General features: G+C 42.2%; 2 protein-coding genes across 2 annotated transcripts; one reads left to right on the top strand and one right to left on the bottom strand.

The window, feature by feature from the left end:
* Positions 1-4,776: 4,776 nt before the first annotated feature.
* LOC140817932 (uncharacterized) lies at positions 4,777-5,571 on the bottom strand. The gene is made up of 2 exons (XM_073177723.1): positions 5,410-5,571; positions 4,777-5,235 (listed from the first exon to the last, which is right to left on the bottom strand). Exons 1-2 carry the CDS (start codon positions 5,569-5,571, stop codon positions 4,777-4,779), a joined length of 621 nt encoding a protein of 206 aa, XP_073033824.1.
* Positions 5,572-6,011: 440 nt separating this feature from the next.
* On the top strand, positions 6,012-7,833 carry LOC140817931 (probable NOT transcription complex subunit VIP2). Its single transcript, XM_073177722.1, has 6 exons — positions 6,012-6,126; positions 6,718-6,800; positions 6,894-7,040; positions 7,222-7,564; positions 7,631-7,683; positions 7,765-7,833. The coding sequence occupies exons 1-6, from the start codon at positions 6,012-6,014 to the stop codon at positions 7,831-7,833; spliced, it is 810 nt and encodes a 269-aa protein (XP_073033823.1).
* Positions 7,834-18,557: the final 10,724 nt, after the last annotated feature.

Here is an 18,557-nt window from a genome sequence, read left to right as displayed (position 1 = left end):
AGTCTGAAATATTTCTTCACGCAGAAAGAACTAAACATGAGGCAGAGACGGTGGTTGGAACTGGTGAAGGACTATGATTGCGAGATTAGCTACCATCCGGGAAAAGCTAATGTTGTGGCAGATGCCTTGAGCAGAAAGGTTGCAGTCATAGCTCAGTTATCAGTACAGAGACCTTTTCAGTCTGAGATTCAGAGGTTGGCTTTGGAAGTTTATCGTAAGGGCAGAGCACAAAGGCTGTCTAATCTGACAGTCCATTCTTCTCTGTTAGATCGTATACAGGAAGGTCAGCCTTCAGACGAGCAATTGCAGAAATGGAGACTGAAGGATGAAGCCAAGGGCAGTGTTCTTTACGCAGTGGCAGATGGAATTCTGAGATACAGAGGCAGAATGTGGGTGCCTAGTGTTGATTCGATCAGACAGGATATTCTGACAGAGGCACATGCATCTCCATATTTTATTCACCCAGGAGGTACCAAGATGTATAAGGACCTACAGATTTTGTATTGGTGGCCAGGGATGAAGAGAGGCATTTGAAGGTTTGTGTCCGAATGCCTCACTTGTCAGCAAGTGAAGACAGAGCATAAGAGGCCAGCAGGATTGGTTAAGCCACTCCTCATCCCAGAGTGGAAATGGGAGAACATCACGATGGACTTTGTCGCTGGATTGCCTAGATCAGTCAGAGGCTTTAATGCCATTTGGGTTATTGTGGATCGACTCACGAAGTCAGCGCACTTTTGCTAGTGAAGATGACTTTCTCCATGACGCAGTATGCAGAGCTTTATATCAGGGACATAGTCCGTTTACATGGGTTCCCAGTTTTGATTGTGTCCGACAGGGACCCGAGGTTTACGTCGTCCTTCTGGAAGAGCTTACATGCATCCATGGGGAAAAAATTGTTTTTTAGTACAGCTTTTCACCCGCAGACAAATGGCCAGTCTGAGCGAGTGATTCATATTCTGGAGGATTTGCTGAGAGCCTGTATGATTGATTTTCAGGGGACTTGGGAGTCTAAGATACCACTAGTGAAGTTTACCTACAACAACAGTTTCCAAGCATCTATAGGTATGGCTCCCTACGAGGCGTTGTACGGACGGAAGTGCAGATCACCAGTTCATTGGGACGAGGTCGGTGAGAGAGCAGATCTTGGTCCAGAGATAGTTCAACAGACAGCAGATGTGGTGGCCAAGATTCGAGACAGAATGAAGACTGCCCAAAGCCGTTAGAAGAGCTATGCTGATAAGAGGAGGAGAGATCTCGAGTTTGCCGTTGGAGATCACGTATTCATCAAGATAGCACCTATGAAGGGTGTAATGAGATTTGGGAAGAGAGGCAAGCTGAGTCCGAGGTTTATTGGGCCGTTCGAGGTTTTGGACAGAGTTGGGACATTAGCTTACCGTGTAGCCCTTCCGTCGAATCTGTCCGGGGTACACAATGTGTTCCACGTTTCTATGCTGAGGAAGTACCTAGCCAATCCTTCGCATATTCTGAGTTACGAGCCGTTGCTGCTAGCTCCAGACCTGTCATATGAGGAGAGACCCATCCAAATCCTAGACATACAGGAGAGGAGACTTCGGAACAAAGTGACCAAGTTGGTCAAGGTCCAGTGGCTAAACCAAGCAATGGAAGAAGCCACTTGGGAGTCAGAGGCAGATATGAGACTTCGCTGCCTGGAGTTGTTTGGTAAGACTTAATTTCGAGGACGAAATTTTTATTAGTGGGGGAGTAGTGCCCAAATTCAGTACACTTATTACTCATGCATTTATTTAATTGTTAAATTTCTTATTTAAATTTAACATGAGTCTTAGCCTCACCCGATTTATTTAAATGCATTAATTTAAATCTTTTTTTTATGTTTATGTGATGCACGTTAAAATGTTTTTCGAGTTTCATGTTTCAAGCGATTATTTGAGACGAGATCGAGGAAAAGACCAGGGACGATTCTTGGCAATTTGAAATGCGGTATTTTATTTTAAAAGCTAGGAAGGGGCATTTTAAATAATTTATTTAGTTAAAAGCCTTATTTATGTGTTTAGTTATTTAAGAGTTTAAAACTTTTAAAATTAGCATTTTTGTGTGCATTATTTTAATAGAGGGATTTTAGTAAAGTTTAAAGAGGGTTAGTATTTTAAATAGTTTTATTTATTATTTAATTAAGCAATTTACTCCCTAATTACTAAAACACATGCACACACACACTTTTACACACACCTGTACACGACTAAAAACACACACTCACTTCACATTCAGATTTTTATTATTTTTGAGAGAGATAACCTAGGGTTCCTCAAGCTAGAGCAGCCGCCCCCTTCCCTCTTCGATTTTCAGCAACTTTTTGTGTGTTTTCTTTGAGGATTTTAGTGCCACGTTCGTCCCGAATCAACCCTCGCTCCGTTCCCGCATCGGTATCGCCGTTTTGGTAAAGTTTATCATCAAAACGCACGTATAATCTCTCTTTTCTGCATCGATCATGTCATAGTATGTGTTGCGTTGTTTTTATGCATAAAATCCATGTGTGATGTGTAGTAGTTTGAGCAGGAAATTTATCAATGCGTTTTGCAATAGTTTTTAGATCTAAAATCCCGTTTTTCACTGTATTTTGGGTTACTGCGATTTTTTAGTCGAGAATCTGAGAACACTTTCAACCCAAAAAATGTAGAACATTTTGATACCTTCGATTTGATATAAAAATCGAAATTTTTGGACAAAAATTGAGTGAGTTACGGCATTTTTCGTGGGACTGCTCAAACTAAGACTTTTACGTAAATTGTGTTCTTGAAGTTATTTGTTGCAGGATACGTTGGAGATCGACGAGTGACCGTTGCTGCGTATAGGTGCATTGGTCATGATGTTTGGAGTATTTTGAGGTTTCGTTTCATGTCTTTAGGCTCTTTAATTAATTAGAAGCCGTAGGAAGTATTTTGATGTCAAAAATTTAAGTTTATGAATTTGTTGCTCGTTGTGAGTGCGTTGACGTTTGGGACATTTTTATGGTGTCGAGTATGGAGCATAACGTCCTAGGATGAGTTTCAAGGCGTTGATCACGGCATGGGTAATAGAAATTGGAGAGTATAAGTTTTATTTCGCGGAGTCCAGTTTACTCGGCGTCCGAGTGGTAATTTCCTACCGCCCGAGCGCCACCCTTTCTGTCGTAGAGTTCATTTTCGTAAGCTCGGCGCCTGAGCGGTACTAATTTCTTACCGCCCGAGCGCCACTCCTTCGGTTCAAAGTAGGCGTCCAGTAGACCTGGAGCCCGAGCGGTAATATATCACCGCCCGAGCGCGTACACTGCCGCTCGAGCGGTCAAGTTTCACCGCCCGAGCGCCACCCCTTCTGTCCAAATATTTTGTTCTTTCTTCTTTTCAAGTTCTAATATTGAGTTCATGTGTTTTACGGTTGGGAAATGTTCACACGGCATCTTAGAGTTTGTTTCGGAGTTTGATGTCCTGGTTAGTATGATTAAACGAGGTCAAGTCCCGAGTGATTTAGAATGTCATAAGCTATTTATGCACTTCGGTGGTGAGCTCGAGTACCTACGTCTAAGTTATGCAAGTAAGTGTTGAAATTCGTATTAGTGTGCAGCAGCGGCCCCAAATGAAATCCAACGAATCCCCCAACCCCAAGTAAGTATGTTGACGTGCAAGAACATATTTTATTTTTGAGGTTTGCTAAATGTCTTGTGATCAATTTATGAATGAGTTTGGAAGTCGGTGAACGTGGCCGAGGACCTCTCCACCCCGTTAAATTATGAACGGGTTAGATCGTGGTTGGAAAGCATTAAATTATGAACGGGGAACAACCAGCCTGTTAAATCATGAACGGGGATCTCATGTATGTGACAGTGGATACGTCCCTGTCAGCCCAGTACTGTGGCTTGTCTGATCAGGCGTTTATTATGTACGGGTCACTTGCTTTGAAACATGCCTCTACGCAAAAATGAAGTCATGTATGTTTAAGTATGATCAAGTATGCAAGCATGTTTATGAAAGCTTTTAAGTTATGGCACGTCTATGTATGTATGCAAGTTCAAGCTCATTTCAAATCCAAGCTTCAAGTATGTATGTTCTATTTTAAAGTTGCATGCGATTTTATTATGTATTACTTGCTATTCTTAGTTTATACGTGTTGAGTCTTTAGACTCACTAGACTTGATCGATGCAGGTGAGGATGTCTATGAGGAGACAGGAGATGGGGACCAAGGGGCAGGCTTGGACTGAGCGGGAGGCTAGACCTGAGGACCGCCCACGCCGTTTCAATATTTTTATGCAAGTTTAAAGTACTCTGATTTTATGTTTGATGCAAGATGTTTTGAGCGAGCTTTTCTTTTAACAAGATCTTTATTGGTGAATGGATGATGTAGTGACGACCGTATTGATTTTATTTTCGTATTCAAGAAAATTTTTAATTTTTCCGTAAATTTTAAGTAGTACAAGTACGGTACGTTACAAACTTAGTACCCGGTTTCTAGTGGAGACTCTTACAGAATGCAGAAGTGAACCTCAGATCCATGTCTGACACGATGGACACTGGAATCCCATGCAGTTTGACTATCTCTCTGATGTACAGCTCTGCGTACTGAGTCATGATGAAAGTCTTCTTGATCGGCAGAAAGTGAGCTGATTTAGTGAGCCGATCAACAATCACCCAGATGGCATTGAATCTTCTATTAGTCCTCCAAAGCCCTGTCACAAATTCCATGGTGATGTTCTCCCATTTCCACTCGGGAATAGGGAGTGGTATCAGTTTTCCTGCAAGTCTCTAATACTCTACCTTGACCTGCTAATAATTCAAACACTCGGAGACGAATCGCAGAATATCCCTCTTCATGCCCGGCCACCAATAAAGAGTCTGAAGGTCTTTATACATCTTCGTACTCCTTGGATGGATGGAGTACGGGGTGCTGTGGGTCTCGCTCAAGATATCTGCTCTCAGGGAATCACTGTTAGGAACCCATAGACGATCCTTATATCTGACTATGTCGTTCACAACTATATACAGTCTCTGGCCCTTATCTTTGCCTCTCTGTCTGCACTTCTGTAACTGCTCGTCAGAAGTCTGCCCTGCTCGAATTTTGTCTCTCAATGTCGGCTGTACTATAAGAGTAATAATATTTGGGGCATCGACCCTGGCATAAACTGCAAGCTCAAATCTCTGAATCTCCGCCTGCAGTGGTCTCTGAACCGACAGGTGAGCAATCACTGCTTGCTTCTTGCTCAGGACATCTGCAACCACATTAGCCTTACCCAGATGGTAGCTAATGTCACTGTCGTAGTCCTTCACTAGCTCTAGCCACCTTCTCTGTCACATATTCAAATCTTTCTATGTGAAGAAGTACTTCAGGCTCTTGTAATCAGTAAAAGTCCTGCACTTCTCCCCATACAGATAGTGTCTCAAAATCTTCATGGCAAATACCACTGCTGCTAGCTCGAGCTCATGATTCGGATAATTCTTCTCATGGACCTTCAGCTGTCGGGACGCGTATGCTATAACTCTTTCACGCTGCATCAGAACCGCGCCCCACCCGAGCTTTGAAGCATCTGTATAAACCACAAACTCTCCCTGTCTTGATGGCATAGGTAAAACTGGTGCAGTGGCCAATGCTAGCTGTCAAAGCTCTCCTGACAATCAGATCCCCGTATGAACCTTTCGACAGGTCATGATTATGCATACGACTTTTTAAGATCATGAAATGTTTTTTTATTACGGTACTTTTCATTGTTGCCTATTATGTATATGTACTTGCTATAACGTTACAGGTGTGTTGAGTCTTTAGACTCACAAGATGTGAATGATGCAGGTGATCATATTTGAAACGAGCTCGACATTTATATTTACTAGATGTTGCGAAATATCTTCACCCGATTTCATTTACTCTTTTGCTACTATTCAAGTAACATTGGTTTTCTTATTTTAGCTCCTTGTATGGTCCTCAATCATGGAAATTCTCATATCGAGACGCCCATGCCACTTCCACAAAACCAATTTCAAGACGTGCCCGGTCATAATTTAGTTATATGGGATTGCTAAATGACTCAAATGTCGATGCTGCTGCTAATGTTGGTGTCAATGGCTTATGCCACCTATCCGGATATTATTCTTCTACTGTTGGTGATCCTCAAAGTAAACCAGGTAATTATAATTGAAGATCCACTTCATTTTTTAAACTGGTTTTTTTTTTTTTTCATAATGAGTTGTTTTTCTTACTGAACATGTTCAAAGCGAACAAATAACTCTAGTTTTTTTTCAACACAATCAATATTTTGGAATTCCAAATGAATGTTTTCCTCTTGGTTGCCATATATGAAGGCGTGTTTTAATTCTCATAGTAAAGAATTTTAATAAACTTCCAATACTAAATTTTTAAATCTAGACGATAATTCCACAAAATACACTATGTAATAACCTAGAAAAGGCAAGAGATCACAAACTAAATAGAGGATTTTATTATATATAATTCTAAGATTGCTTTGAACTTAATTGGATACTTTATTAATGAAATTATATGCCTATTTGTACTTTGCTACCTTTCAATAAGAGGTGGAGTTCTTTCCTATCTAACGGTGAACATCAAGCTTCCAAAACTTTGTATCATATATTTACAAAGAGAAGATTCTAATCATCTATCTGCGAACTCAAAATTATTATTTCAATGGACTATTTATCATTACTCGAGCTTGATACCATGAATCCATTTGGTTTTCTTTCTTGGAATTACGATAGGAGGTCTGAACATCGGGAATTTTGTTGATTATGGCGCAACACAGCACCAGAAAGAACATTTAGCGCAACCTCAACAATATTCGGTAGGTTATTGTACTTGGGAATGTGGTTTACTTAAACATTTGTGAATACGTACGTATCCAGTATATAATTCTTAAATACCTTTTGTCTACTAGATGGGAAGATCTCCGGATTTTATGTTTGATGCCGGTGCCATAAACTCACATCATCCTTTGCAACAAAACCACGTTAATTCAATAACCGGAACGGGGTTTTCTTTTCCACCGCTAGGCAATCAAGATCTTCATTTTCATGGTTCAGGGGTATTGCACAAACTATTCTTTCTGTTATCATTTAAGCTTAAAATGATCAAGTAATTTTTATAGTTTCCTTTCCAAGAAATTTCTTCACTGCAGATTTTTCCCCAATGAATAAGAAATGAAGGATGTTTTGGAATTCGGATATATATCTAATGACTTGTGATTCTACATTCATTTTATGCAGCAATATCAGCATGTCCAGCAATCTCAACCTCACTTCTATAATATCTTAAGACGCAAAGAAGTTAATCCTCGGCAAGGATCTCGACTTGGAGCTGATGACTATGGCTTGCTAGGTTTGTTAAAAATCATAAAAGGCGTCAATCCGGCTAAAACCGCTCTTGCTATGGGAGTTGATCTGCACTCCCTCGTCCTGGAATTGAATTCTCTAGAACCTCTACACCAAAAAATTGCATCTCCATGGTCTGACGAACATGTCAAAGAAGGACCGAAGTATCATATTCCTGACTGCTACATTTCGAAACAGCCTCCTCCTTTGCAGGTGTTCTTCTATTCCGTTTGGTCAAGTAATGCAAACATATTAAATTAACGTTGTGATTAATTAATTAATGGGTCGCCTTGTATTTGTGCAGCGAAGTCACTTCAAGAAGTTCCATCTACCGATGTTATTTTAAGTGTTTTACAGGTAATTACTTCAAGGCCTTCCGATAATTTAAAATGTTGGTTCAGCGGGGCTTATCTTTGTAGATTGTCTCCTATCTTGCAGTATGCCAAACGATTAGGTGCAGCTCTTAGCGGCAAACGAACTGTAAGAATTTTTCATCGTGATCTTTGATTTACATTTCTCTTTTTACCTGAGTCAGCATTTCACTGTAGCCATAGAAATTTTGCGAGAAAGAACAGCCCATGCATATTAGGAAAGTTGGGATTTATTTAATACGTAATGTACCTTTCCAAGTTTATACATACTAACCCATGATTCATGTTCATGCGAAACTCTAACTTGTTATAATATGCCTTAAAACTAGTAAACTAAAAAAGTTATTTTCCGTAAAGTTTTCTCACTCGCGCGTAATGAAATGACACAATTTCTGCATAGACATGATAGAGGGTGGTACTACCATAGAGAGCTCCGCACGTGGTTCACTCCGGTAGAGAACTCAGCGCCTTCCGTAAAGAATGTTACGTATGAAGTAGGCTGCTACGTATGTTTCAACCCTACTACATGGAAGACTGTAAGACAGGTAGCAACATAGGAGAAATTCTATTCATAAAATCAACATAAAATAATCATTTATAATCTCGAGTTACCACTTTGACATTATATGAGCACATTTTTCCAAACCCGGTAATTAGGGTACTTGTTCTTAACCTTGCCGAACGCAGGATAACGTCGTACTGTATTACAACATGATCGAGGAAAGGCAGGCAATCCCACAGTGGGGATGATTTGTGATGCCATTTCTCCTCCCTTCTGCATAGGGTTACGTTGGACGATGCTACACCAAATTTTTGTGTGATTTTATAGTGGATTGATGTATTGAATTGTTAAAGAAAGCCACTTAGCCCAATTTTGTTAAAGGATAACTTTTTTTTGGTAAATATTATCGTTGAACATAATTCATTCATGACTATAGATTTTAGATCACTTTTAGTACAAGTAAATAGCACATACAAAGCACGTTATCACGTGCGATGACGTCTGTGGGGATAATTTATTTATACTAGTTACTATGCACACGCATTGCGTGTGTTTACAATCTTTTTTATTATTATCGATGTACTAAAATGAAATTTGACAAATTATGGAGGGAATAAATTTATATTTAATGGTTGAAATGAAAAAAATAAAAATAAAAGTGTGTGTTGAAATAAAAAAAAAAAACAAAAGTGTAATATTAATATCATATAAGGGTAAAAGTGGAAAAAAAAGTTGGTGTCCTCTCTAGGTAGTTACTATGAGGCACTCACACTTAATATAATAGTATAGATATATATATATATATATATATATATATATATATATATATATATATATATATATATATAAAATGTTAACTCGAAAATTAAGTCATTTAACATGCATTATAATCCTTCGGGACGCTGCCAAGCTATAACGTAATTCCTAAGTGTAAAATAACTGTTTTGCCCCTAGACATAAAAATTCTCGATTTTGGCTTTTTCTTATTTTTAATGACATGGGCTTATCCCAAATAATTATTTAAGCTTAAATCTAATTTTTCATAATTTTATTCAGCATAATTAAAGGTATTTTATTTAATTCTTTAATTAATAATTCGTGAGCGTTTAAATCCCGAATAAATTCTAACTTTAATATTTTGATCCCAAATTTTAATCATAACCTTTTTATTACCTAAACTACCCTTGTGAGCTATGAACCGCCCCCGTGGACCCATGGCTCCAATCTATTCATTAATTTTCAAAATAATAACCCTTAACAAAGACCACCGAGCCATCTCTTGATTACACCAAGCCACGATCGAGCTACCTCAAGCCAGACCCTAGCCAACCCACCTAGGCACCCTCCTAACCAACCCTGACCCTTAGAACTAGCCCCTAACTCACGCACAAGCCTTGCACCGAAGACACAAGATATGCACGTGTACCTTCCCTCTCACCTAGGTCTCCAAGTGAACTAGGATTCTTCTAATCGAGCCACCACCGAGCCCACCTGACCCTCACCGACCTTGGACCATACCCAAACCCAACCAAGCCCAGCCCAAGCCCCTAGACCAGTGCTGCGAGCCTCTTGAACAAGAAGCAGCAGCCGCGCGCTTTGGTGCTCTCCACGCTGCGGTCGAGCCAGCAGCGAACCATGCCGCACCATCCCAGTCCCCAGCCCTTGAACATCTTTCTTATACCTATAGAACCAACCTAGCTCACCCCCAGGCCAGCCACAAGCCTCCCTTCTCCCGAACCCATACTATGCGTGCATGGGGAGAGTCCTAGTTCACTAGGACTCTTACCTAGCCACTCCCTCAAACCCTAGCCACCCTAGGACCCAACATAGCCTTAGACCGAGACCATGGCCAAGCCTCCTGTAGTGACCCGTTCCAGAATCACCTACTAATCAGAACTGAAGCATGCAAAATTAACTTTAAAAACTGAATCAGGTAAACAGCAGAAAAACAATAATACAACCCAATCGAATCTGTAAGTACAAAATACTTAAACAACCAGATCGAACTAAATTCCAAGAACAAATACCAACAACTACAGGTCAACCTCTGCCAGCTCCCTGTCCACTCCCTCCTGGACCGTCTAACCTGAGACCTGCCCCATCGAATAGGGTGTCCAAAACAGAGATAAACCGAGGACGTGAGCATAAAACGCTCAATACCGAAAGCATGAGTATACAAGACTATGACATGCATGTATGCAAAATGTACTGGATACCAGGATCTGGGTATAACGAAATACTGCTCAGACAAATGACGTCAAGGTATGTAGCACTCTGCGCCGTCGCACCAGGAGGTGGCTCCCATACCAAATGAACCTGTGGATATACCGGTGACCTGACCACCGTCGGCCAACGGGGTCCAACCATCCACAACAAATGAGGGCTGAGCACCCTCTCAACAGGCTATCTCAAAGATAATCAGGCTCAACATGATTATGCAAATGCCGCATAATAAACCATGCATCATATGACAGATAATAATGCAACATATAAACATGCAACACATAGTAAAGCATACTCAATCCTGCTATCTCGGATAGTACTTTCGTACCTCAAACCAGTAGATCCTAGCAATCAGCCCTAGAATCAAGCCTACAATCCAAGTGATACCATATCACTAAACCACATCTAAAAACCTTAACTAGACTAATAGATACTCCCAAATCTCAAAGGGAACCCAGAACTATACCTGCGTCCGTAGTCAGCCCACTGATGCCGCTAGCCCCCAACTAGAGCACAGCTCCGCTACAAAACCAGTAGCTCCCCGCTAGTGCCCGAACCTCGGGAAAAGACTAGAAACCCATCAGAAACGACTAAAACGCTCTGGAACTCTCGGAATTGGCGAGTGAAAAGTGAAGCCTCGCGCTTCTATTTATAGACAACGATCGGACGATCCGATCCACTTCGGACGCTCCGATCCGGTACACTTCGAACGATCCGATCCTCTTCGGACGATCCGAACATTGCATGTCTTCCACGTGTCCAGCCACCTGTCTTCGGACGATCCGAACCCTGATCGGACGATCCGAACTCTGACATGACATGACTCGTCTGACTCCGAACAGAACGGTCCATCCGAACCTACTTCGGACGATCCGAACCAACTTCGGACGATCCGAACCCGGTTCGGTCCTTCCGATCCCACCGAAATACAATTAATCCAATAATTAACTCAAATTAGGCATCGGGATACTACATTCTCCCCCTCTAAAAAGGATTTCGTCCGCGAAATCGAGTCTGAAGAATGACAATTCTGAACAACAATACATTCAACTTAAGAATGAATTACAACTGAAAGCACAACTGAAATTACAATCATAACTGAAAATACTACAACTAGAACATCTCTGGATGCTCTGACCGCATGCGACTCTCTAGTTCCCAAGTAGCTTCTTCAGTACCTCGGCGCTGCCACTGCACTAAGACAAGAGGAATAGTCTTATTCCGCAGTACCTTATCCTTCCGGTCTAAGATCGAAACCGGTCTTTCCACAAAAGACAAATCCGGATTCAGCTGAACTTCTGTTGGATGCAAAACATGAGACTCATCCGCTACGTATCGTCTCAGCAAGGACACATGAAACACATTGTGAACACTAGACAGATACGGTGGCAAAGCTAATCTGTAGGCCAAATCTCCCACACATTCTAAGATCTCAAAAGGACCAATGAATCTCGGAGATAGCTTACCCTTGAGTCCAAATCTCAGAATCCTCCGAAAAGGTGATACCTTGAGAAACACTTTCTCGCCTGCATCAAAATGAAGAGGTCTGCGCTTGGTGTTCGCATAACTCGCTTGTCGATCCTGAGCAGTCTTGATCCGCTGTTTGATCACAAGAACTTTGTCCATGGCCTGCTGAATCAATTCTGGACCCTCGACCTGTCGTTCTCCGACTTCTTCCCAGAACAGGGGAGTACGACAACGTCGACCATACAATGCTTCAAACGGAGACATACCAATACTCCTATGAAAACTGTTGTTGTATGCAAACTCTATCAGTGGCAGATGATCCTGCCAAGCTGGCCCGAAATCCATCACACAAGATCTCATCATATCCTCAAGAGTACGAATAGTCCTCTCTGACTGACCGTCAGTCTCTGGGTGATATGCAGTACTCAAACTCAAGGTAGTGCCCAAAGCTTGCTGAAAGCTGCCCCAAAATCTAGATGTAAAACGAGGATCTCTGTCACTAACGATACTCACGGGCACACCATGAAACCGTACAATCTCCTGAATGTACAACCGTGCCATCCGATCGAAAGTGAAATCTCTGTTATACGGAAGAAAATGGGCAGACTTAGTAAGCCGATCCACTACCACCCAGATAGCATCTCTATTCCCCACAGACATAGGCAAGTGAGTCACGAAGTCCATCGTGATATGCTCCCACTTCCACTCCGGAATAGGAAGATTTTGTAACAAACCTCCGGGTCGTCGATACTCAGCCTTCACCTGCTGACAGACTAGGCACTTGGAGACATACTGATAAACATTACGTTTCATACCCTTCCACCAAAATCGAGTCCTCAAATCTTTATACATCTTGTTGCTCCCTGGATGAGCACTCAACTTGCTACGATGAGCCTGGGACAAAATCTCCTCCCTCAAAGTGTCATCTTCCGGTACAACAACACGACCAGATAAGCACAAAAGACCCTCGGACTGATAGTGGAATCCAGAAGTATTATCTCTATCAGCCAACCGAGCTAATTTCTGAATCTTAGAATCAGACATCTGAGCATCTCTAATCCGAGAATACAAAACTGGCTCGGACAAAATAGTAGCTATACGGATACTCTCTGTTCCCTTCCGATGCTTACAATTGAATCCCATCGAACAGAAATCCTGAATAATCCCAGATACAGCACAAGTCTGAAGAGCAGATAACCTCACCTTGCGACTAAGAGCATCGGCCGTGAGATTCGCAGATCCTGGATGATACTTGATCTCACAATCGTAATCCTTGAGTAGATCCATCCAACGACGCTGACGCATGTTCAACTCAGCCTGAGTGAACAGATACTTCAAACTCTTATGATCGGTGAAAATCTCAAATCGCTCACCATACAGATAATGGCGCCAGATTTTCAAAGCAAAAACGATCGCTGCTAATTCCAGATCATGAACAGGATAGTTTTCCTCATGAGGCTTTAACTGTCTCGACGCATAAGCAATCACATGCTCATTCTGCATCAGAACACACCCTAGTCCCTGTAAAGAGGCATCGGTGTAAACACTGAAACCACCAGATCCAGACGGTAAAGCCAAAACAGGCGCAGATGTCAAACGTCTGCGAAGTTCCCAGAAACTCTCTTCGCACTCTGATGTCCACTCAAATGAAACATCTTTCCGAGTGAGCTGAGTGAGTGGCTTAGCAATCTGAGAGAAGTTGGCAATGAAACGGCGATAATACCCAGCCAACCCCAGAAAACTGTGGATCTCGGCTACTGTCGTCGGACGCGACCAGTTCAATACCGCTTCCACCTTGCTCGGGTCAACTGAAACTCCCTCGCTAGAAATGACATGACCAAGGAATACAACCCTGTCAATCCAAAACTCACATTTACTTAGCTTCGCATAAAGCTGATTCTCGCGAAGTGTCTGTAAAATAATCCTCAAGTGTTGTGCGTGTTCTTGCTGATCATGCGAATAGATTAAGATATCATCTATAAACACCACAACAAACTTATCCAAGTAATCCCGAAATACCCGATTCATCAGATCCATAAAAACTGCTGGTGCATTCGTCACCCCAAAAGGCATAACCAGAAACTCATAATGCCCATACCGGGTCCTGAATGCAGTCTTCGATATATCTCCCTGATGAACTCGAAGCTGATGATAACCAGACCTTAAATCAATCTTGGAATACACAGAGGTACCTTGCAGTTGATCAAATAAATCATCAATCCGTGGCAACGGATACTTATTCTTTATCGTCGCACGATTCAACTGCCGATAATCTATGCAGAGCCGCATAGAACCATCCTTCTTTTTGACAAAAAGAACTGGTGCTCCCCACGGGGACACACTGGGTCGAATATACCCCTTGTCAAGAAGATCCTGCAACTGCTGTTTCAATTCTTGCATCTCCGATGGAGCTAAACAATAAGGAGCTCTAGAGATTGGTGCCGTGCCTGGCACTAAATCAATGCCGAAATCTACTTCCCGAACAGGAGGAAAACCAGGAATCTCCTTGGGAAAAACATCCGGAAAATCGCAAACCACTGGAATGTCACCGACACCGATACTACCTGCGGACGAATCAATAGCATAGATAAGGTAGCCTTCCCCGCCCGACTCTAAAGCACGACAGGCTTTCAGAGCAGAAACCACAGGCATCGGGGGTCGCGCTCCTTCTCCATAGAAAAACCAACTGTCGCCCTCAACTGGACGAAACTGCACAAACTTCTGATAACAGTCCACAGTAGCTCTGAACACAGTCAGCACATCTATTCCCAGAATGCAATCAAAATCCTCCATCGCAAGAATCATCAAATTAGCTGTTAAAACATTACCCTCAAACTCTAGAGGACAACCCAAAACTAGACGTTTAGCTAGCACCGAATGACCCATCGGTGTGGAAACAGATACCACAACGTCCAAAGAAGTGAAAGGTAACGCATGACGCTTAGCAAATCTCGCCGATATGAATGAATGCGATGCACCAGTATCAATGAGAACGTAAGCAGGTAATCCACATAATAAAAACACACCTGCGATAACTCTCTCGTTCTCCTCAGCCGCCTGATCCTGGTTAAGAGCAAAGACCTGCCCTTGAGTACGCGGTCGGAGGTTAGAACCCTGAGTAGACTGTCCCTGCTGTGGCCTCTAATGAACTGAAGCCTGAGAACCAGATCCTGATCCTCCGTCCGTCTGTGGACAATCTCTCTTCATGTGGCCCATCTTACCGTACTTGTAACAAGCACCCGCAACACTGCGACAACGCTCCGTCGGGTGATCCTTCCCGCAGTGCTGACACGGGCCCCTCTTCTTCCCAAAATGGTGAACTCCTCCAGATCCAGAGGAAGAAGAAGTAGATCCAGCCTTCTTAAATGCTTGGGCGCGGGGACCCAAAGAACTAGTAGGACGAGCAGACTGCATGGCTCGGCCTCTCAACAAACTGCCCTCAGCCTGGCGACAACGATTTACAAGGCCCTCATACGATGTCGGATCATCGCAGACAACAACCCGATCATAAATCTCCTGATTGAGGCCCTGAAGAAAATGGTTATACTTGGCCATAGCATTGTCACTGACATGCGGAACATATGGAAGCAACTCAAAGAACTTCTGCTGATACTCATCAACAGACAAACTTCCCTGTTTCAGATTGATCAACTCAATCGCCTTGGTCTGCAGAAGAGCTGGCGGAAAGTAAAGCAACATGAAAGCGGCTCGGAAATCGGCCCAAAGAACTCGACCCTGTCGCTGAACTATCGGTGCAGAGGTAGACCTCCACCACTTGCGCGCACCACCCTCCAGCAAGAAATCAAGGGTATCAATCTGCTGCTTCGCCGAGCACTAAAAAGTCTTGAAGCAGCTCTCCATCCTCTCAAGCCAGTTCTCCGCAACATCCGGAGTCTCACCGTCCGAAAGAGGTTTCGGCCCCATCTGCAAGAACCGATGCATACTAAAACTCCGAGGCTCATCACGACGGTGTTGACGACGTTCTCGATGCTCTCGACGACGTTCCCGATCGTCGCGGTCTCCCCAGCGTCCAACGCTGCCATGACTACTAGCATCGTCGTCAAAACCAGACATCTCTTAGCTACAAAAGTTACCAGAGATTAAACCCAAAAGAACAGTTCTAAATCCCAAAATCTTAATGCATGCTCTGATACCATAAATGTAGTGACCCGTTCCAGAATCACCTACTAATCAGAACTGAAGCATGCAAAATTAACATTAAAAACTGAATCAGGTAAACAGCGGAAAAACAATAATACAACCCAATCGAATCTGTAAGTACAAAATACTTAAACAACCAGATCGAACTAAATTCCAAGAACAAATACCAACAACTACAGGTCAACCTCTGCCAGCTCCCTGTCCACTCCCTCCTGGACCGTCTAACCTGAGACCTGCCCCATCGAATAGGGTGTCCAAAACAGAGATAAACCGAGGACGTGAGCATAAAACGCTCAATACCGAAAGCATGAGTATACAAGACTATGACATGCATGTATGCAAAATGTACTGGATACCAGGATCTGGGTATAACGAAATACTGCTCAGACAAATGACGTCAAGGTATGTAGCACTCTGCGCCGTCGCACCAGGAGGTGGCTCCCATACCAAATGAACCTGTGGATATACCGGTGACCTGACCACCGTCGGCCAACGGGGTCCAACCATCCACAACAAATGAGGGCTGAGCACCCTCTCAACAGGCTATCTCAAAGATAATCAGGCTCAACATGATTATGCAAATGCCGCATAATAAACCATGCATCATATGACAGATAATAATGCAACATATAAACATGCAACACATAGTAAAGCATACTCAATCCTGCTATCTCGGATAGTACTTTCGTACCTCAAACCAGTAGATCCTAGCAATCAGCCCTAGAATCAAGCCTACAATCCAAGTGATACCATATCACTAAACCACATCTAAAAACCTTAACTAGACTAATAGATACTCCCAAATCTCAAAGGGAACCCAGAACTATACCTGCGTCCGTAGTCAGCCCACTGATGCCGCTAGCCCCCAACTAGAGCACAGCTCCGCTACAAAACCAGTAGCTCCCCGCTAGTGTCCGAACCTCGGGAAAAGACTAGAAACCCATCAGAAACGACTAAAACGCTCTGGAACTCTCGGAATTGGCGAGTGAAAAGTGAAGCCTCGCGCTTCTATTTATAGACAACGATCGGACGATCCGATCCACTTCGGACGCTCCGATCCGGTACACTTCGGACGATCCGATCCTCTTCGGACGATCCGAACATTGCATGTCTTCCACGTGTCCAGCCACCTGTCTTCGGACGATCCGAACCCTGATCGGACGATCCGAACTCTGACATGACATGACTCGTCTGACTCCGAACAGAACGGTCCATCCGAACCTACTTCGGACGATCCGAACCAACTTCGGACGATCCGAACCCGGTTCGGTCCTTCCGATCCCACCGAAATACAATTAATCCAATAATTAACTCAAATTAGGCATCGGGATACTACACCTCCTACCAGCCCTGGCCGCACCCTCAGCCCCCACGCTCATAGCTGCACCCCTTGAAGCCATGGACGTGAGTTGTCTCCTAGAAAACCCTAGGTCCCTCTTCCCTTGCCATGACTCATTTCCAGCCATTGTTTGTCGCTTAAATTATTCATGTTTTATCCATAAATCATCACTAGTGTGCAGCGTGTCCGTTGGATTCATAACGTTTTTCATGTAAGCGTAAAATCATCGTATTTTTGAAAATAATCGTTCTACCGTAAAAATAATCAAGCACCAATATTTTTCATTCATGTACAATTAAAACATGCATAATATGATTTGAATGATGCGTAAAAAAGTTTATAAAACGTTCCTTTCTGTTTAAAACACGAATATTCAATCGTTGGCGAGGGTGCGAAGAGGGACGAACGGGAGACAAAGAACCCTAGATTTTTCTTCCTCTTTTATTTTCGAAAATATGGAGTTCATGTGGGGAATGTTTCGGCTGATGGAGATGAAATATGGGGTGAATGAAGCCCTAGTTACCTATTTATAATTTTAATCAACATGTTAATAGGCTTGGGTTTTGGGCCTTTATGTTTAGGAGCAATTGAGCCTATTTTAAATAATTAAATTGGGCCCAATAATACTTATTTAATTAAATAATAAAATTTATAAAAATTACTTTTCAAAAATAATGCATTTGATATTTTAAAAGTTTCTTGTTTGCCCAAAATAGGCTTCTCAGATAAAATCGAGCTCGTCTCGTAAAATGATTCGAACTCTACTATTTTTAGAAAAAATAAATCATTTTTAATCATATTAAGAAACATTGAAAATATTTAGTGAAAAATATTTATTCTTGTCTTGGTCGTCCTCGGTATCCTTTCCCATTCTATTATCGAATATTCGGGTAAAATTCTTCAATTTTATGAAATCATGTCATATAATCATTTAATCATGCAATCATATCTTTAATAATTTAATAAATGTCATGATCATTTAAAATAAATTAAATAAAATAATTAAGCAATTCAAGTAATTTTCATACATGTGGTTTACATAGGTTTGGTTTTTCGGACGTTACAAATCTCCCCCCTTAAAAGAATTTCGTCCTCGAAATTTGCCTAGTCTTGATAATCAAAAAGATTGGTATCCTTATCCACTTCATACCTAACCCTATAGCTTAAA

This window comes from Primulina eburnea, chromosome 17, assembly GCF_022965805.1.
Source record: "Primulina eburnea isolate SZY01 chromosome 17, ASM2296580v1, whole genome shotgun sequence".
NCBI lineage: Eukaryota > Viridiplantae > Streptophyta > Magnoliopsida > Lamiales > Gesneriaceae > Primulina > Primulina eburnea.
Note: the sequence above shows the minus strand (reverse complement) of the source record. Positions and strands in the feature narration are given on the sequence as shown.